The sequence below is a fragment of the Oreochromis niloticus genome, linkage group LG2, assembly GCF_001858045.2.
Source record: "Oreochromis niloticus isolate F11D_XX linkage group LG2, O_niloticus_UMD_NMBU, whole genome shotgun sequence".
NCBI lineage: Eukaryota > Metazoa > Chordata > Actinopteri > Cichliformes > Cichlidae > Oreochromis > Oreochromis niloticus.
Genome location: NC_031966.2, coordinates 476,112 through 497,144, shown reverse-complemented (window position 1 = coordinate 497,144; position 21,033 = coordinate 476,112). Strand labels below are relative to the sequence as shown.

Here is a 21,033-nt window from a genome sequence, read left to right as displayed (position 1 = left end):
GCTTAGCAACACACCTATTAACGTTCGTTTGAAACGGTTATCAACATTAAGAGACTGAACTGGACTTAATAACATGAGTCCATATAATTTTAGTAAATTATTCTGGTGAGTATCAGCTGCGCTGGGTATGTAAATTAGGCCATCCAGCCGCGGTGCTGATCGTACGCCACTCGTGCCAAAAATCCAGACAAATGTCACTTGATCAAGGAGCAGATCTGCATCAGATGAAATCAGCTGACTTTGCGTGTGCGTGCGCTGTGCACAGCGGTGTGTACTCTGTGTGTTAGCAAGAAAAACGCATATAGGAAAGTGGTGCGCAAAAGCAGGGTAGTGACAGAATTGATGCGCATTATTGATATTTGAAGCATGTGTACCTGCACATGCATGCTTATTAACACACGGGTACTGTGGAATATATTTTTACTCACCTAAAGCGCTCGTGCTCTCGTCCACTCCCTGCAAAAAATTAGCAGCTGTGCGGCGTCTGTGGCATCGGTGCTCTCATCGCATGCGATGGAGTAAAAGTCAAAAGCACAGCTTTATCAGACAGCTGCAGTTCAATGTTGGCTGACGAGTCTTCAGTGCGTCGCACAACTGGATTTCTGGATATGCTGACGTTGTTGAAGTCCTGCGGTACTTTTTCCGGGCACATTATTTCGGTGACTTTAACGAGGCAGTGTTTTATGAGGTCTCCATCTGAAAAAGGCTTGCCTTGTCTTGCGATGAGTTGGGCAACCTCATAGCTGCTATTGGAGCCTTTTTCTGGACGATTTGAGCACGAAAAAAATACTGTTGCTGACCCTGCAGGATAGCTACCCTTTGCTTTAATTCCTGCTCTCGCTCAGCACCAGTGTAGGATGCATAGGCCTGATGTTTGGTTTCATAATGACGTCGTACATTATACTCTTTCATAACTGCCACAGTTTCAGTGCAGATCAAACAGACACACGTCCCCTTTAATTCTTTGAAGAAATATTCACTCTCCCACCGTGTCTGAAATTTTCTGCACTCACTTTCTACCTTTCGCTTCTTTGGTTCTGCCATGTTTGGTAACTTGGGGTAAATTTCTTCTGTGATTGTCCTTTTTGGTGGAGCAACTGCCTTGATCAACAGTAGCTCCCCCTGGTGTTAAAACTAAGAAGTGCAATACACTCAAGCAAAAGTTGAAGTGCGGGCCATTTTCTATGCTATTTATAAAATTACTTGCGGGCCAATTAAAACCGGACTTTGGACACGCCTGCAATAACTACTAAGATTAGAAGTGCTATATTTAAATAGACTGTCAGTGTGTTTGCCACTGTCTCTCATTGACATGTATTTTGTGCTTTAAAGCTTTTTTTGTCTAAAAAGTGTTCTAAGCCAAGAGTTTATCCAAACAGCCACTGAGATGTGAGGTCGTACATGTACACAGAATAAACATGCATGTATGAAATTCCTTCCTGCACAATTCCCAGTAGCGTGTTGGTTTGAGCTGGAGCACGCCTTCAGTATGCCTGTGAGGCCTGGTCTAATGAGAGTCTCACTCCAGCGTAAAAACCTGATCTCACAAGTCAAGCGTGTAGGAGTCGTTTTTAAAGCAGCTACAGTGGTCACGTATTAATTGTTAACTTCAGACAAAGTCTCTGCGTTTCCTGACCCGACCTATCAGCCCATGCCTCGTCTCTCGTCTCTCTTTTCTCATTAGACTGAGTAGAAGCATCGGGAGTTGCTACACTTTGAGAGTAGGCGGCAGTGCTCAGGGAGAAAATGAGAAAACAGTTAAGATCCTACTATCCTGTCCAGTACTGTTATTAAGAGGATGGAGCATCATTCATCACATCTCCCATTGACTGCAGTCCTTTCACCTCTCTATTACTTCATTAAAGCTGCTGTGAGGCAAAGGAAAGAAAACAGAGACGTCTTTGCCAAGTTGATATTGACTTGTATTCAAACTGCCAAGCAAAGCAGTTAAATTAGATTTGAGAAGATTCAATTAAATGTCTTGTGTTAATGTATCCCTCTGCCACTGTTCAAAAAATTATCTGACATAAATTTAATATGCTGAGCTTGTGACTGTGCGGTCATCTTGATGGGAAAAAGAAAGAAAATTGTTCCATTTCATGGAGGACTGAAGTCCTGCAATACTGTACTGATACTTTTCTCTGCTTCTGTTTTCTCAGCATGTAGTCTGTGTCTGTATATCTGTGTTTTCATGGTCGGTGTGCACTTTTCTTTCAGTGGTGTTAAAAAGTATTTCAAACTCAATAAGCAGTTCAATACATCATTGTAGTGGGAGGAAATGTTCCCTTTCAAATTTATGGAAATTTCATTTTGTCTGGAAAGCTTCAGGAGAAAATTAGATGTGCATATGCTTAAAAGTCGACTGCCACGATTGGGTAAGTGCCAGGCATACCTCAGCATGATTCACTGTGCCCTATGCAGATTGCAAATGTACAAGGTCACACACAGTCACAAAGACAGATTACAGGAAACTACATGAAACATACAGGAACACACAGGAAAACCTATCAATCTCATTTTCAAATGTGATACTGAAGATTGAGCTAGTTGCAACTCTCTAATGAGGTACTTCCTTTTGCCTGCAGTCAACCAGCTAGATTGCTTAGATTTGGAGCTACCGAAAATGTTCAGCAGAGTTTTATGGGCCCAGCCGAGAGTGTCTGAGATGCTGGTAAGACCACTGCTGTCCTCAACATCCAGACATGGCCTATCTCAGGCAAATTACTCACTGTGTACAGTAGTACAGTGTAGTTTAGCCTCTTCAACCCTTAGACTCATATAGACATGTGAGGGAGATGTTTGGAGCTAAATAGTTTAAACATTTTACTTAAAATAGTAACAAGGAATGAGTACCAGATTATTGTTTTGAGTATTTAACCTGCAGTGTTAATAAACCTACTGATCTGCCACCAAAGTTCTTTGTTCTTGTATTTTTTTGTAGTGAAGTTATGTAAAAACCTGTCAATGACAGTGTGCGTGTGTGTGTTTGTGTGTGTGTGTTCACAGCATTTGAGACTTATGAACTTTGACTGATGAGGTGATTATGAGGAAGGTGATCAGTATGGAAGGTAGGATCTCTGCCAACAGATGGCAAAAGCACACACACACACACACTCACACACTCACACTGCACACACACACACACACACGCAGAGCTCTAATTTCTTTCCATATTCATTCAGCTAAGAGCACGATTTCAGTAGTGCTGTTATATAGCCCAAAGATGCTTTGCCCCCTTCCCCCCTAAATAAATTAAAATCTTAGTAGCAGTGCATATAATTTGAATGTTTAATGTTTAATCATCTGCATTTTCTGATCCAAAAACAAATTAGCAGAAAGGATTAGCTGTTTGCTTTCCTTTCTTCCTTTATCTTTTATTTTCCAGTGGAATAGTGTCTGTGACTGGTTTGGGTCATTCTAATAGCTAATGGTTCAATTAAGGCTTCCGACGAGTGTCACATGGAAAGGTTGGTTTGTGAATTGTGCGTAGTTTGTAGCTGTTTGTCCGACCAGTTTGTTGTGTTTCTATGTTTAACCAGTGTTCTGCTCGTTGCTTTGATTGTTTCTGTTGTCTGTTAGTAAAAGAATAGAATTGTGAAAAATTAATGGAAAAATGTGTATAAAGTCACAGATGATGGAAAACACATGGCAGCAAAGCCTGTGAAGAATCTGAATAAACTCAACTTCCTTTTTGTTTCTTTCACATGTGCAGGTCTGTTAGTGTCCACTCTGGTCCACCTGATGGGAAGTTCATTATGGGATGGTGAACCTAAAGGTCTGTGTCGATGCCTGCACGCCTAACTCTCTTTTGCGACCGCATTTTGTCCATGGAGCATTTCCATTACACTGCACCAACCACGCATGTGTACGAGGCCGTCCACTTAAAGCAAACTTCAAAGAAGTGTAACAGGAATGACAACTTGACCCCTGGGTCGTACTTATCCAGAATGGAGTATGATTTAGGCCTAAGTCGTCATAGGTGGTGTCAGAAGAGAACATTGTATAATATGATCAGCTATATGAAATGTATCTTTTTATCTTATTATTAAGGACATGTCTAAGTGACTTTTCACCTAGTAACTTGTGTGCAGCTACTAACCGCTTCCTGTCTTCAGAGAACAGAGAAGTGAAGACTCAGCTCTATTAGAAGAACATGCAAATGTAGTGAAGGGGAAAAACCCGCGGCTCTAAATGACGTTGTTACCTTTGTACACACGTACACACACACACACACACACACACACACACACACACACACAAAACATCTTGTATAAATAAAGGACGCGGACAGTCAATAGACGCAGATCCTGCGTCTAAAGGGCTGCCCTCGCGAGCGAAAGAAGAACTGCAGTTGTTTGTGTTTTCTGACTCAGACGTCTCAACTGAAGAGCGGCAGGGTGATTTAAAGAAATCCCCTGTCATTTAAATTGGTCCTTCAAGCCTAGAGATGGAAACACCAGACACGTTTCTGTGACTCCAATAAGGTCTGACTTCTGCATCCTGACGTCGTGGGTAAACCAGCACCGAAGTCTGTCGACAGCCCTCTCCAGGTAGAGGTGAGAGTCCTGGAACGTTGAATTCGGGTCCAGGCCGGTGATTTAGTACTGGTCCACGACGTTGGGATCCAGATGACCTGAACAACCAGCAAAAGACGACTGAGGGTGAGAAAACACTTTTTGGTTTTAAACCGCCGGAAGGGTTTAGAAGAATGCGCAAAATAGCTTAGAAGTAGCCGGAATTACTTCAGGAAATGCGCAAAGGTTGGAAGTAGCCGGAATTACTTCAGGATACGCGTAAAATAGGTTAGAAGTAGCCGGAATTACTTCAAAGAAGCACGTGAAATAGGTTGAGTTCGCCGGAAGGAACTAAGTTTAGACTGGTTCTAGAGGTAGCCGTCAAATACCTCGTGACAAATAAGGTTTAAGTTCGCCACAAGGAACTGTGTTTAGACAGGTTTCAGAAGTAGCCGGAATTACTTCGTGACAAATTAGCGCGCAAATGTCTATTTGTGTGTATGTATATGTGTGTATGTGTTTGGAAGTAAGTTGATTTTACAGCACAATAAGCTGCTGAACTACTTCCATTGTTTTTATTGTTTTCTTTGTGTATCCTGCAAAAAGCTCAAGTACTGGTGACGAAGGGAAAAGGTTGGGCTTTGTCTCATAAAACTGACACCGCTCCAGGAATAGCCCGGAGTAGGAGGCCGTGTCAGCAACCACCCCTGAGTTTAGTACCAGAGAAAGCTTTGCAGTTCTGTGATAATGGGGAATCAGCCCACAAAACTCACTGCTGACGAGCAGTGGCTAGAAAAGAAATGTCCAGGCGCCGGACAAATCAGTGCTTGTAGATGAAGAATTCCTAAGACAACAAAATGTCCCACTATACATTCACCCATATCAGGAGGAACATAATAATCCCTCATCAAGTGTAAAATTAGAGATCAAAGTAGAAGTTTAAAAAGAGTTGGATACAGACCCAACTGAATATATATAAATACTCTTAGGAATAAAGTGGAATAAAGAAAAGGTTAAATCAAATTAGAGCTTATCTCTACTATATTCAAACTAATAATAGGAAGCATAGCAACCTGTAAATTGGTATTAACAATGAAACAAAATTGGGAAGACAACCAAGCTGAATGAATAGAATGCGTGAAACCAGATAATTCACACGAAAATATATCAAATAAAAAAGAGAAATGCATAACGTATATTAAGGCTGTGTCATTGTTCAGCCAAAGAAAGAGTGTGAAAATGCAAATGTCTCCAGCTTGGGAAGGTGTGAAGCTGCAGGTTCACACAGACCCGTGATGGATACATAATAAAATATAAACTAATATACTATTGTATATTAATAGTAAAGTAGTAAAGTAGTGTATTGTAATATACTATTGCTGTTATAATAAAGGAAAAACAATACAATGATAACATTAATAATGACATAATATTAATAATAAGAGACACCTCAGTCAGTTATGATGTGAGGTGGATAATTGTTAAAAGTAGTCTGATTCAAGCTTAAGGTTTGCTCAAACTCAGTACAATGATATATGAGATGAAGAAAATAAGGAAAATACCTAATCTAATCAAGTGCATAGAGACACTTGACCTGCTTGTAAACCTGTTAGCCTAGATGAGACTTTCTTGAGATGAAGAGCAAACCTATACTAACAAATAATAAGTCAAGCCCTGAATACAACAGCTAAAGCTACAGGTTTGAGACAACACAACAGTGCACTGGCTGCTGATTCTATTTTTAGACGGTGTGTGTGTGAGAATGCAAATGAGGAGCGGTGACGCGCATGCAGAGTGTTGCTTTCGGTTTCGAGAGTATTGAGCTTTGTAACTATTGTTTGAAAATTTTGCTAAATGCCTGTAATTAAGAGGCTGGTTTTGCATTACGAGAGTATGAATACAGTTTGAATATACTAGTGTGGATGTATAGTAATTGACTGAATTTTGATAGATGTATATATCTTGAGCCATAAAGGCTGGTGTGTTTTATTTTTTAGTTATGTGTGTGTGGTGAGAAGCTGTGAGGATGATGAGAGGTTTCAGTTTTTTCTTTTCTTTTTGACTTGCTCTTTCTGATTATGGAAGGCATGTTTAAAATACTCGTATGAAAGTGTATTTTGAGTGATTTTAACCGTGTGAATGCTGTCAGTATTTGATTTGAGTGACTCTGTTTGAAAGAAAAGGCAGTGTGTGAGACGATTACTGAATGACAAAAGAGGTTAGAATGTTTAAAATGAAATGAATGAATGAAATAAAGGTGTATTGTTTTTAGATTAAGATTTAGTAGAATTAAAGAGGGTCTGTAGATTATAAATACAAAGAAAAAAACAAAAGAGTTAGATTAGTTTGAAGAAACAGGAAATATGGCTCTGTGTGCCTGCTGTGTGAGAGGACGTGGTGGTTGTGTGTCTGGAACAGGAACTTTGCATGCCCATAAAAGGAACTGAGGGTGTAAAGAAAGAACACAGAGAGACAGATGAGTTACCTCTAGGCACATAAAGCAAATGAAGCCTTTAAGAAAAGAAATGAATATAATACTAATTGTATGCTTTAGTGTGCCAATACAGGTGGGCTTCTCTCAACATTGAACCTTGAGTAACCGGCAGAAAGTATAGAGGAACAATTGGGAAAAACAGGCCACATTTGGGCTGAAATTCTACAGCTTCACCTGTCACTTTGTCCCTAAACTGAGAAGAAGTTCAAAGGACAGTTAATCGCCTGATGAAGACCGACAGAACATCGTGGACTTGAATACAGCAGGCAAACGACAGTGCCACTGATCCATTAACACTGATGACGACTGACGACCAGCAGCAGCATGTAAGAGTAATGCAACATGTACTGTGAAAATACAGGCTGGGCAGTTGAACAGTGGGATAAAGAATTGTGGAAGAGCACTGGACATTGAGTGTCATATTTGCCATGCTTGGAGTAATTTTGGAAGAGAAGACTGGAGAAGAAAAAGAGAAGGAACAAATTGTGTTTGCTGGAGCTTTGAAGCCCGAACAGGACAATGTGAATGAAAAAGGGACCAGTGTCAGGTGAATGTGGACGAGTAAGACTGCGAGAATATAGGATATAATTGGATTGGAAAAATTGAAACGGGAACTCATGATTGTTTAGTGATGTCCACCATATCACGTTTAAAAGAGGTAAACACAAATAGACCACACACATACACAAATTGTTACATGTGAAAGTATTTTTGAGATGAATTAGAAGTGAGGTAGTTTGAATTTAGAACTCAGTGATAAGATGCATGAATTAAACCTTATTGAAACAAACACTTGCAATGAAGAAAGCAGCTTACACTCAATTAATATGAACGCAAAGCCTTGGTGCCATAGGCAATTTGTTTTTGTTTTTGTTTGTTTGTTTTGTAAGTTTGGAAAACAAATTTGTGATCATACTTGTGGATCACAGTGACATATAATGATTAGGCACATGATTTAACAATGACGAGTTTTAGAGCTGTGAGTTATGGGCTGTAAGCAATGCGAAGTTTTTCCCTTAACTTAAAAGTTTGAAATATGTAAGATGTATGAATTCTTTGAGAAATAGGAATTGCCTAAAATGCCTGAGCCACGAGGCAGACAGAGAAGATGGACGCACGACAACTTACACCTAATGGACATGACACAAGATCACATCCATCCTTGGATGAAAAATGCCTGATACAGATATGTGTTTAACAAGACCATAGAGAAAGACTGTTATGTTTGCACAACGACAACAACAACAACAACAACATCGTCATCCTGATCCAGGAAGAAGCCCTGAACTTTAACAAGTTTTAAAGAGACTGTTGATCGTCATTGAATTTTTCTTGTTTTTATTTTGCTTTTCTTTACTTATGTTATTCTTTGTTTGAAGCTGTAATTTCACAGATGATAAGTTTATCATTCACAGCATACGCAGATGTACCAAAACCAGTGAAGACTTCTTTTCCTATTTTTCAGATGAAGATGAAGTGTAACTAATGATGTGGTAACTGAGAATGTGAAAGACAAGTAGTTACTCACTGATGAATTGTACATTTCATTTCGTGATCAACAGGAGGGAATGTCAGAAGAGAATATTGTATAATATGATCAGCTATATGAAATGTATCTTTTTATCTTATTATTAAGGACATGTCTAAGTGACTTTTCACCTAGTAACTTGTGTGCAGCTACTAACCGCTTCCTGTCTTCAGAGAACAGAGAAGTGAAACCTCAGCTCTATTAGAAGAACATGCAAATGTAGTGAAGGGGAAAAACCCGCGGCTCTAAATGACGTTGTTACCTTTGTACACACGTACACACACACACACACACACACACACACACACAAAACATCTTGTATAAATAAAGGACGCGGACAGTCAATAGACGCAGATCCTGCGTCTAAAGGGCTGCCCTCGCGAGCGAAAGAAGAACTGCAGTTGTTTGTGTTTTCTGACTCAGACGTCTCAACTGAAGAACGGCAGGGTGATTTAAAGAAATCCCCTGTCAGGTGGTAAGCTTATTTATGTTGAATAGCAGTTTGTTCAGTTAATTCCTCTCTATTCTAGCTTTAGATATGTCTGGTTGTAGCCAATCACAGAGTCCGCCTTTCTGATTGGATTATGCAGTCTTCAGCAGAACGCAGCAGGGTACAGTGCATTCTTAGAAAACACTAAACTTCTTTAATGCTTGTACAACATGTGTTTGTGACACAAGCACCACCTGAACTTCTATGAGAGATGCGAACCTGGTCACTCCATTCTTGTTGATGGATTTCGTGTGAGTCTTCCAGTCCTGCCCACCGTCAGTGTACATGCCAAGGTACTGGTACTCCGCCACATCCGGTCCCAGGATAGACGTGCTGTGAAGTCATCTGGTCCTTGATGTCAATCACCATCTCTCTGGTTCTCTTCACATTCAGAATCAGATGAGTCCTCCTAACTCACACTACAGAAAATCATCCATTAATGCTTTATATTAATTCAACACATGCAGGTCAGCAGTTATCAGTCTTATTATTTTCAGGTGCAGTGACTTTATTGTGCTGACCCACATTTCTAAACATGGAGCAGCCTGGGGAAATCACTTGACATGACACTGATATATTGAAAGTCTCCTTAGCAGCATTAGTTTGACACTATCACCCAGTCCCAGTTCCAAACAAGATGCACAGTGAGTCCAGCTAAGCACATAGTCATGGCAGCGTTTGATGGACAGAGCAGTCTGCTGCCATGGCTCTTGGTGCTTTCAACACTATTTAAATTGCTCCTTGTTTTAAACTTTGTCTGGTGCTATATGTGGCAGCACGAGCTGGTGGAGAGTAAATACAGAAAAGAGCAAAGAACCAATGGTGTCAAAATGGCGGCGCGGCGATTGGAAGCTCAAAGCTTTAATGAAAACCCAACAACGCCATCCTGGGAATTTCACCCCTGAGAATACTTGTTGAGACTATGCAAATTGTCAAGAAGGCACTTAGTTTGTTTTTACATTGAACCACGTCTCTGTCCTAAGTATAACAGACCTATTTATTGGTAACTATTTAAAACACCACATTTATGCTGATTTGCTGTCCCTAATGACCTTTATTTTACTGACATGACTGAATCACATTCTGCTCCCATTCACATCCCTGTGACATTTTACATTTCTACTGAAACCTTTCCAGCATTTGAGATTTTTTTAACCTTGCTCTTCACTGGCTCCATATGTGCAAGCCTCATCTGGGGCTGGGAACGACAACCTTACATATGAAAAAAGCCATTTTAGCCCCTCCTACCAAGCAAGGGGAGAAAAAGAGCTGCAGAAATGGGGGGTAGAGTTGGGATGGTCAGACACATGATGGATGTAACTGGGACAGAATAAATTAATATATTTGTAATGATGAGAATAAGCACATAATGCATCTTTGTGGTTCCCTCATTAACTATTGCTCTGCTGGTGTTTGGATACCAAGGTGGAAAAACTGTTTTTCTCTTCGTTAGAACAGAAAAGTCTTTGTTTCTTTGAGCTTGAATAAGAGAAAGAAAAATACATAAAAACATGAGAATAAGACAGAGTGAAAACTTTCATAGTGAGGCTGGTGGCGTCTGTATACAAAGTCGTTGTTTTAAAAGTTGACGTTAAGCGCTGCTTTTGCACTGTGTTTCTGATTAACAGTCATGCCAGTATAGTTGTAATGGAAGAAGAGCACTGTAGTGTGTGTCCTGTATTCTGACTGAGGGTCCTGCCTCCTTTTTTCACATTTAATGTCGCTGCAATCCATCAGAGCCTCCATCTGTTCACTGTCACCCTGCCATCCATCCATCCGTCAGGGCCCACACACTTCCCTCCCAATAGACACTGGCACAAATACAAATCACTACACCATCTCCAGTTTCCTGGATCTTTGTCTTTATCAAGCTGGTAAAGTTTATATTTGGTTGCTTTTTTAACTGATGGTTTTCTAGAGAATGGCCGAATGATTTTCCAAAAAATTGGGGGGTATGCAAAGTATTCCTGATTACTTTTTTTCACATTTGTCAGACAGGCCATCGAACAAATGTTTCACTGACTGGCCCACCGATATTTGCACACAAGCACTCTGATTGTGTTGAACACTGTTGTTTATGTAAGATTGTATTGTGTTGTGTTGTACATAAGACTTTTATTTTATTTTTATCTTTATATTGTTTTAGTGTACTCTGTGTGTAATCTGTACATATGGTTTTTGACAATAAAGCTGACTTTGACATTTTAATATTAGATAAAGATAATAATACAAAATGTAGTTTTTAAATGATGACTGCATTTGTTAAGGGTTTAAAAGCCATCAAACCTTTCTGTCTGAAAAAGTAGACGTTAAATAGCAAACTGTGATTAACCATATGTTTTGGAAAGCTGACTGTAGTTTACTGTCAGACTGGCTGAATCGTCAAATCGCTTAAACCTGTCTGACAAAGTGAAGTATGTTGCGAGATGTCAAAAAGCATCATACCTTGACCTAAAGAAACAGCCGACAAATAGTCATTGACATCTGTCAATCTTTAAAGGGTTACAAAGGCTTTGGACCTGCAGCGAACCTCGATGATAGCGATGATCCAAAAATAGAGAAAGCATCGAACAGTGGTGAATATTCCCAGGAGTGGCCGGCTTATTGGGAAAATTACTATGAAAATTACTCCAAACAGCCCAGCAGTGACATATTCAGTGTGTAACAAACAAAACCAGAAGCTAAAGAACTGCAGGCCTCACTTACCTCAGCTAAGGTGAGTTACTGGGTAAAAGTCAATCCTGGTAGAGTTTCAAACATGGTTCAATTCAATTCAATTTTATTTATACAGCGCCAAATCACAACAAAAGTCGCCTCAAGGCACTTTATATTGTACAGTAGATCGCACAATAGTAAATGGTTCATCTCAATTTTGTCAAAAAACATGTTGATGATTCCCAAGACTCTGGGGAAAATATTCTGTGCACTGACGAGAAAAAAAAGTAACTTTTAGGAAGGCTTAAGCCTCGTAACATTTGGCTAGCCTAAAGGCTCTCATGGATTATGCATTAGGACAATGATTCAAATCACTCCAGAAAGTTGAACTTTGAATGGCTGAGGGACTGTGAATGGCTCATAAAACTAAACTAAAAAAACAAACAAAAGTAAAATAAAGGTTTTGGAGCGTCCTCGTCAAAGTCTGGACTCAAATCCAAATGAGATGCTTTGGCATGGCAGCAAAAACGACGTTCAATATGGCTGCATTAAAACTATTCTGTAAAGAGTGGGCAAAGATTCTTCCACAATGACGTGAAAGACTCATCGGCAGACGCTTGATTGCAGTTCTTGCTGCCAAAGTGGCACAACCAGTTATTAGGTTTAAAGGGCAATTACATTGTCACTTAGGGTCACTTAACTTCTTTAAAAAAAAATGAAGTCATAACTTAAAAACTGCATTTTATATTTACTTTACTTCTATTTGTTTGATATTATAATTTGTCTGACTGTCTCAAAGATGTAAGTGTAAAAAATATGCACAAAACTAAGAAATCAGGAAGAGTGCTTTTTCCATGACACTGTATATTCTGCCCCTGTGTTGTTGCTTTATTGGGTTTCTTTGGCTGGGGCATTTCTCAGTTTTCCCACCAGTGGGCAGTATTACCCCTTGAGTTTTGTAGCTTCTTCTTTGGTTGTTTGGTGTGCGCTACACTGCCCCCTTTGGTGATGTGTTGTAAGCAGCAGAAAAAGTTCACACAGGCAGTGGGAGAAAACGCATGGAGCAGAAAACAAGCTGCACAACTTTAAGCCCAGTTTACATCGTTGGGGAGTTTGTTGAACCATAATCTGTAAGTAAGCACTGTCTAGCTTTATTTTCTGTAAGATTTGTTACTTTCATGTTACTTAAAAGGGTATTTGAACGTGTAAAGAAAGATGTATATGGTGAATGCAAAGCATAAGAAAAGCTATGTTGCTAACTTCTGTTTTTGGTTGCTAATATGTCGATACTGATGCTTACATATTATTTTACTGTATGTTCACAGTCTTACAAATTAAAAGAGGAAAAAACGGTCTTCAGTGAAAGACAAAAGGCAAAGCGATGTGTCCTGTCGTTCCTGGAACCATCTCCTCTTATGTTAAGCTCGCTGCATAGGGTGAATAGCCATACATTCACCTGAGGGCAGCAGAGTAAGAAGATTATCTACCTATCAAGCACCCAAGATGTCTCAGCCTGAAGCTTCACCGCCTCTCTCCCAGATGGTGGTCCGGTCAGAGTGCCACTCACGCTCTTCACGCTCTTCACGTCGTTCATCCACCAGTCAAGCTGCAGCCCGAGCCAGAGCAGAAGCAGAAGCCGCCCGCACCAGAGCACAGTACGCCAAACGCCAGATCGACATGGAGGTTGAGAAGGCACGCATCGAGGCAACACTAAACGCTCTGAAGAAGGAGGGTGAGGCTGAAGCAGCGCTCGCCGCAGCTCATGTCCTGGAAGCGGCAGCCGATGAGGAGCATGATGCCGTTGACCTCACAGAACAAGGAGTCTCCTCTAAGACGCCTCCTTCCATCAGACGCGCTCAAGATTATGTGAACGCTCATTTCGCTGACTGCAGCTTGGTAGTTAATGAAGACAGAAAGCCTGATACAGGACAACCGGTCGGTAATAACGACGCTCAGCATCTACGACAGAGTCAACCACCAGTTGACTCCTCTTCAGGTGAACGTCTCGCTGGTTTTGTAGATCAGGAGCAACCAAAGTCCCCTCCTATACACAGAAAAACTGACATTTCAACCCTGCCTCAACCTTCATTGCCTCCAAAGACTGAACTCTCAGATTTCACAGCCTATCTAGCACGCCGTGATCTGATGACAGCAGGATTCAAGGTTTTCGACAACCGTCCTGAGTCCTACTTGTCCTGGAAGTCAATCTTCCACAACGCCATAGAGGGCCTCAACCTCAAGTCCAGCGAAGAGCTTGACCTCCTCACCAAGTGGCTCAGCGGGGAGTCACTACAACATGCTCTGAGGATCAGGGCGGTCCATGTGAACAACCCACACGCAGGTCTTCAACGTTTGTGGCAACGTCTAGACAAAAGTTTTGGTTCTCCAGAGGTAGTTGAAGCGTCACTTTTCCAACGCTTACACTCTTTTCCAAAAATATCTAATAAGGACACTCACTTATTGCAGGAGCTTGCAGATCTCCTGTTGGAGTTAGAGTATGCACAAAGTGAAAATTATCTACCCGGCCTTAGCTTTCTGGACACCCCAAGGGGGATAAACCCGATAGTGGAAAAGCTTCCCTACGGACTCCAGGAGTCCTGGGTGAAACAGGGGACAAAATACAAAAAGGACAATGGTGCAGTTTACCCACCTTTCTCATATTTTGTTCAGTTCATAAATGACTATGCAGAAATGAAAACAGATCCTAGCTTTATGTTACAAAGTTCAAACATAGTGGCTCCAAAACCTGATAAGCCATTGTTGAAACCAACTAAATACAGAGGTCCGGTTGCAGTGAACAGAACAGATATTAGTCAAACAAACGTCACGGCTCAAACATCAGTTCTCAACCCAGACAGACAATGTCCTATTCACCACAAGCCCCATTCACTTGCCAAATGCAGGGGTTTTAGGTCAAAAACACTAGATGAAAGGAAAAGCATCCTCAAAGAACATGCTATTTGTTATAAGTGTTGTTCTTCCACAGGTCACCGAGCTAAAGATTGCAAAGCCATTATCCAATGCTCGGAATGTAATAGTGATGCTCACGTGTCTGCCATGCATGCTGGTCCACCTCCATGGGCAACCAAGGACTCTAACCTCCCGCCTCAAAGCCATGGCGGGGAGTCTGACCCTTCAAGCCCTGTAACCACAACTGCTTGCACAGAGGTGTGTGGCCCAGGTCTAAATGGCAAATCCTGCTCTAAGATTTGTTTAGTCGACGTGTATCCCCGCACAAACCCTGAAGAGAAAAGGAGGATGTACGCCATGTTGGATGATCAAAGCAACTCATCCTTAGCCAGGTCTGCTTTCTTCGACATGTTTAATGTGAAAGGCACTATGCTCCCATACACCATGAAAACATGTGCAGGTTTATCAGAGGCTGGAGGACGCAGAGCAACTAATTTTGTTATTCAGGATGTAAATGGAGAAGTGTCCATGTTGCTGCCCACACTGACAGAATGTGATCACATTCCAGACAATAGAGATGAGATACCCACCAAGGAGGCTGTGTCGGCTCACCCGCATCTACACGCACTCGCTTCACAGATCCCTCCTCTGGACCCAGCCGCGGACATTCTCCTCTTCTTGGGCCGGGACATCATCCAAGCTCACAAGGTTCGCAGTCAGGTAAATGGTCCAAACAGTGCACCTTATGCCCAACGCCTTGATCTGGGATGGGTGGTTGTAGGTGATGTCTGCCTCTCGGGGGCCCACAAGCCCACAGTAAACTCTTTTAAGACAGACATTCTGAATAACGGGCGCCCTACCTTCCTTAGCCCCTGTGAAAACAAAATCTACATCAAAGACAAATACACAGAAAGCCGTCCCACATTCCAGAAGACACAAGCGGAATTAGGCAGACACATTTTCCAGCAAACAGTAGATGATGACAAAACGGCTCTTTCAGTAGAAGATGCCTTGTTCCTGGAAATTATGCACAGAGACTTTACTAAAGATGAGGCGAACAATTGGGTAGCTCCACTCCCATTCCGCTCCCCCAGACAGCGTTTACCCAACAATAGGGACCAAGCCCTCAGTCGCTTAATGTCGCTCCGCAAAACGCTGAAAAAGAAACCTGAAATGAAAGACCATTACATTGAGTTTTTAGACAAAACTTTCAGTAAGGGCCACGCTGAACCAGCTCCAGCTCTAGCTCCAGAACAAGAATGCTGGTATCTCCCTAGTTTTGGCATTTACCACCCTCAGAAGCCAGGAAAAATTAGGGTGGTTTTTGATTCAAGTGCGCAATACAACAATGTTTCTCTCAATGATGTGCTACTAAAAGGGCCAGATCTCAATAATACTCTTGTGGGAGTGCTGATGCGTTTCAGGGCCGACCCATACGCAGTCATGGCCGACGTGGAGCAAATGTTTTACAATTTTGTTGTCAGAGAAGACCACCGCAACTACCTCCGCTTCTTGTGGTTTAAAAACCATGATCTGGATGGAGAAGTACAGGAATTCAGGATGAGAGTCCACGTGTTCGGGAACTGCCCCTCCCCATCAGTGGCCATTTATGGACTGAAACGAACAGCGATGGAGGGAGAAAAAGAACACGGCAATGATGTAAGAGAGTTCATTGAACGCCACTTTTATGTGGATGATGGACTAAAATCATTTCCTTCCGCTGATGAGGCCATCAACATTCTCTGTGGGGCTCAGAAGATGCTGGCTCAGTGTAACATACGCCTGCATAAAATCTCATCCAACTGTCCTACCATCACAAACGCCTTTCCAAGTGAGGACCTTGCAGCTGACATGCAGGGCCTTGACCTTGGGCAGACACCCATGCAGCGAAGCTTGGGCTTGGGCTGGGACCTGTCTACAGACTTGTTCAGGTTCCAGATAATCATCAATGAGAAGCCCTTCACTAAGCGTGGAGTATTGTCAGTCGTTAATAGTGTGTATGACCCACTTGGCTTTGCTGTCCCTGTCATCGTAGAGGGCAGGGTCATACTCAGAGACATTTCCACTGACATTAGTGAATGGGACACTGAACTCCCTAAAGACAAATTACAACAGTGGCAACAGTGGAAACACTCCCTCAAACATCTACAACAGCTTGAGATTCCCAGAATGTTCACCTCAATACCACTCTCTGCAGCAGTAACCAAGGAAATCCATGTTTTCTGCGACGCCTCTACCAAGGCAGTGGCTGCTGTTGCCTACCTTAAACTCACAGACAGAGATGGTCATAATGAAGTGGGCTTCCTTCTTGGCAAGGCACGGCTTGCCCCAAAACCAGACATCACCATACCCAGACTTGAGCTCTGTGCAGCGGTCCTGGCTGTCGAGGTGGCAGAGTTAGTCGTGGACGAGCTGGACATCACAGTTGATGAGGTGAGCTTCTATTCAGACTCCAAAGTAGTCCTCGGTTACATCTTCAACACAACAAGGCGTTTTTATGTCTATGTGCACAACAGAGTGGAACGCATTAGGCGATCTACACAAGCTCACCAGTGGCATTATGTGCCCACTCACTTAAATCCTGCTGATCATGCCACGCGCGCATTACCTGCTGAGCAGCTTTCTACCTCCACATGGCTCAGTGGACCCGCATTCCTTACCAAGTCAGAAACAGGTCAATCTCAGGCAGAGTCATTTGATCTTGTAGACCCAGAGACTGACAACGAACTGCGTCATGAGGTAACTACTTGTGTTACCACTCTTGCAAAGGATGTTCTCAGTAGTGCCAGATTCGAAAGGTTTTCAAGTTGGAATGTACTACTGAAAGCTATATCTAAACTCCGACACATTGTTCAGTCCTTTAAGCAGAACATAGAAGGCTCCTGCCAGGGCTGGCACAGCTGTAGTGAGCATTTAATTGAAAAGCAGCTTGATCAAGCTAAGATCTTTATCATTCGCACCGTCCAAAGAGAAGTCTATGCAGATGACATAAGACAGCTTGAGAAGAGTATGCCCCTCAAAAGGTCAAGCCCACTTAGCAAACTGAACCCATTTCTCGACACAAATGGGATGCTCAGACTAAGACGAGCACAGTTGACTTCGGATGAAACAAATCCTATCCTCATCCCATCCAAACATCACCTTTCCCAGCTCATTATAAGACACTTCCATGTGAAAGTATGCCATCAGGGCAGACATTTTACTGAAGGGGCAGTCAGAGCTGCAGGCTTTTGGATTGTGGGAGGAAAAAGAGCAATAAGCAAAATGATATTCAGCTGCGTGACATGTCGAAAACTAAGAGGCAGACAGCAGGAACAGATTATGGCTGAGCTACCAGAGGATAGGCTGTCCACTGGCCCTCCTTTCACACATGTAGGGCTTGATGTGTTTGGGCCCTGGCCTGTCACTGTCAGAAAAACGCGTGGTGGGCAAGCGGACGCAAAGCGATGGGCAGTCATATTTACGTGCATGAGCACACGGGCCATTCACATTGAAGTTATAGAATCAATGGACACGTCGTCATTCATCAATGCCCTGCGTCGTTTTTTTGCCATCAGAGGTGCAGTCAAACTTCTTAGGTCCGATTGTGGGACAAATTTTGTGAGTGCCTGCAAAGAGCTGCAAATTGACAAACAGGGCTGCTACAACAGCAAACTAAACAGCTTTCTGGAAGACTCTGGCTGCAAATGGCTTTTCAACCCCCCACATGCGTCGCACATGGCTGGCTCCTGGGAGCGCATGATTGGGGTCACGCGCAAAATCCTTGATGCAATGCTCCTAGAACACAGGAATGCAAAACTTACCCATGAAATCCTGGTGACCTTAATGGCTGAAGTCACTGCAATAGTGAATGCTCGTCCGTTAACAGCAGTTTCTGCAGATCCAGATAACCCAGTCATCCTTACCCCTGCCATGCTGCTCACGCAAAAGGTTGCGACCCCACCAATCCCACCAGGGCAGTTTGGAAACAGTGATCTGTTCAAAGCTCAATGGAGGCGCGTACAATACCTCGCTGATGTCTTCTGGAGATGATGGAAAAAAGAATACATCTCAGGACTTCAGGACCGCCGCAAATGGAAAACAGTAAAATCTAACCTACAAACAGGTGATGTTGTTCTTTTAAGAGAGACACTTGAACATAGGAACAACTGGCCACTTGGACTCATCACCAAAACCTTTCCCAGTGAGGATGGACTTGTAAGGAAAATAGAGGTGAAGATTTTCCGCAAGGGTGAACACAGGTGCTACATAAGGCCTATAAGTGAGGTTGTGCTATTGGTGTCTAAGGATTGTACTTAAAAGCAGAAACTTTGTTTCATTGTATGTCACTTGCTTTTTACATGTTAGTTGAGAATGACATTCCACGGATGTCAGGCGGGGAGTATTCTGCCCCTGTGTTGTTGCTTTATTGGGTTTCTTTGGCTGGGGCATTTCTCAGTTTTCCCACCAGTGGGCAGTATTACCCCTTGAGTTTTGTAGCTTCTTCTTTGGTTGTTTGGTGTGCGCTACACTGCCCCCTTTGGTGATGTGTTGTAAGCAGCAGAAAAAGTTCACACAGGCAGTGGGAGAAAACGCATGGAGCAGAAAACAAGCTGCACAACTTTAAGCCCAGTTTACATCGTTGGGGAGTTTGTTGAACCATAATCTGTAAGTAAGCACTGTCTAGCTTTATTTTCTGTAAGATTTGTTACTTTCATGTTACTTAAAAGGGTATTTGAACGTGTAAAGAAAGATGTATATGGTGAATGCAAAGCATAAGAAAAGCTATGTTGCTAACTTCTGTTTTTGGTTGCTAATATGTCGATACTGATGCTTACATATTATTTTACTGTATGTTCACAGTCTTACAAATTAAAAGAGGAAAAAACGGTCTTCAGTGAAAGACAAAAGGCAAAGCGATGTGTCCTGTCGTTCCTGGAACCATCTCCTCTTATGTTAAGCTCGCTGCATAGGGTGAATAGCCATACATTCACCTGAGGGCAGCAGACTGTATATTTGCACCAAGGACCTGTTTGGATTGAAAGAAACAAAAACGTGTGTGATGCTTTATCATATTTATGCTTCATCAGAGAAACAAAAAAAAAAGGTTTCTGTGTCTGCCCTTCCTGTTAAAAAACCTGTCTTGTTGAATGCACAGAAACCGTCTGGAAATTTCTCTACTGCTGCAGAAACGCCATACAGCAACATGCCGCAGTGACAAAGTAACATATTCAAGCATCAGTCAGCCTTCACTGATAGTTGGTTAACAAGAGTTGGCATTGGCTGGAAGAACATTTTGAGTTTTGATAGAGGCACTGAGCTCCTCTGGAGGCAGAGTGTAGTCATGCATTAATCTAGTGCTGCCAATTATAAAATGTGTCTGTTTTACCCAGGGGCTTCACTAGACTAAGAGCTTTACATACGATTAGCCACAGCTTGTTAGGGGTGAGGAAGCGCTTCATGCTTTAATACTAGTGTCAAGGTTAGGTTTGGGGTGTGGGGGTCACACAGCCTGAGAAGTACAAAGTAGAGAAGTGTAGTGGGATGCTATGCACTTATGTAAAACTGAAACCAGTAAACATGAAAGATAAAAGAATTTATAATCGATTAAGTCTATATTTGTATATAAGTCAAACCTGGCAACAAACAAAATGAGCAATCTATTTTTACAGCTTACCATTGTGCTAATTAATATACTGTGTTTACACTGCATATTATCAACAAACAAACAAATCCATGCATACGTTACATTATATAGACTGCATAATGCATACTCTAGGATGGTGCTCTATAACCTGTAGGTACAACTTAGTTTGATGAGTAGTCCAACACAGTAATGACTGGACACAATGCTGTACATGATTAACCTTTAATGTGATGAAAAGACACATATTTCACATAATCCAAGAGATCAACAGGAGTTTTATTGTTTTTAATTATTTACCTGATGCAACTCATTAACACAAGAAGCGCTTTTTTTGCCAGCTTTGGTAACACTATTGATGAAACCTGTACTTTTTATTTTATTTTTATTTTTTAGGTATAAATGTAATCTAAACAGCACACGTGGGCTATTTCATACATTCAGAGTCTGAATTTAATTGTAATTCTCATTATTTAAGTAAATATCAGGGAGTTTTCAGGGAATAATGTTCAGTTTCTATACCATATGTCAGAACAAGTTTTCGACACACCCGTCGAGGAACAAATGGGTTTTTGGTGACTCTGTTTTGACACGTGAAGCTAGAGACAGTAACGGCCATAGTAAACTGTCTTTCAGGGGTCAAAGCAGTAATGACATCTTGTTGCATCACTAATATTTATATTAAGTCGGTGAGTAACTTTGCCAAAACACTGCTGTACTCTGTAATTTTCTCCCCACCAACTGGACCAGGGGTGGCATGTTTATAGGCATGTTCTCCTTGAATTGCTTGCTGTCTAAGTGGTGTTGCCCCCTATACAC

At 41.9% G+C, this 21,033-nt stretch overlaps 2 protein-coding genes and 1 long non-coding RNA gene across 3 annotated transcripts; all 3 read left to right on the top strand.

Annotated features, from left to right (window-relative positions):
* Window positions 1–1,133: 1,133 nt before the first annotated feature.
* Window positions 1,134–4,342, top strand: LOC112847519 (uncharacterized). Its single transcript, XR_003221094.1, has 2 exons — window positions 1,134–3,068; window positions 3,713–4,342. It is a non-coding gene; the product is annotated as an uncharacterized LOC112847519 (long non-coding RNA).
* Window positions 4,343–13,944: 9,602 nt separating this feature from the next.
* On the top strand, window positions 13,945–17,850 carry LOC109202958 (uncharacterized). Its single transcript, XM_025899140.1, has 3 exons — window positions 13,945–14,072; window positions 15,160–17,683; window positions 17,781–17,850. Exons 2-3 carry the CDS (start codon window positions 15,618–15,620, stop codon window positions 17,848–17,850), a joined length of 2,136 nt encoding a protein of 711 aa, XP_025754925.1. The 5' UTR covers window positions 13,945–14,072; window positions 15,160–15,617.
* Window positions 17,705–19,573, top strand: LOC112841993 (uncharacterized). Its single transcript, XM_025897628.1, has 2 exons — window positions 17,705–18,608; window positions 18,804–19,573. The coding sequence occupies exons 1-2, from the start codon at window positions 17,856–17,858 to the stop codon at window positions 18,888–18,890; spliced, it is 840 nt and encodes a 279-aa protein (XP_025753413.1). The 5' UTR covers window positions 17,705–17,855; the 3' UTR covers window positions 18,891–19,573.
* The last annotated feature ends 1,460 nt before the right edge of the window (window positions 19,574–21,033 follow it).

Excerpts from the sequence above, each read along its gene's own strand:
- LOC109202958 (XM_025899140.1), top strand. The coding sequence starts at position 15,618 with ATGCACAGAGACTTTACTAAAGATGAGGCGAACAATTGGGTAGCTCCA. Across the intron at positions 17,684-17,780 it reads CTCAGACTAAGACGAGCACA|GGCAGACATTTTACTGAAGG; the intron begins GTTGACTTCGGA and ends GTATGCCATCAG.
- LOC112841993 (XM_025897628.1), top strand. The coding sequence starts at position 17,856 with ATGATATTCAGCTGCGTGACATGTCGAAAACTAAGAGGCAGACAGCAG. Across the intron at positions 18,609-18,803 it reads GCGTACAATACCTCGCTGAT|GTGAAGATTTTCCGCAAGGG; the intron begins GTCTTCTGGAGA and ends AGGAAAATAGAG.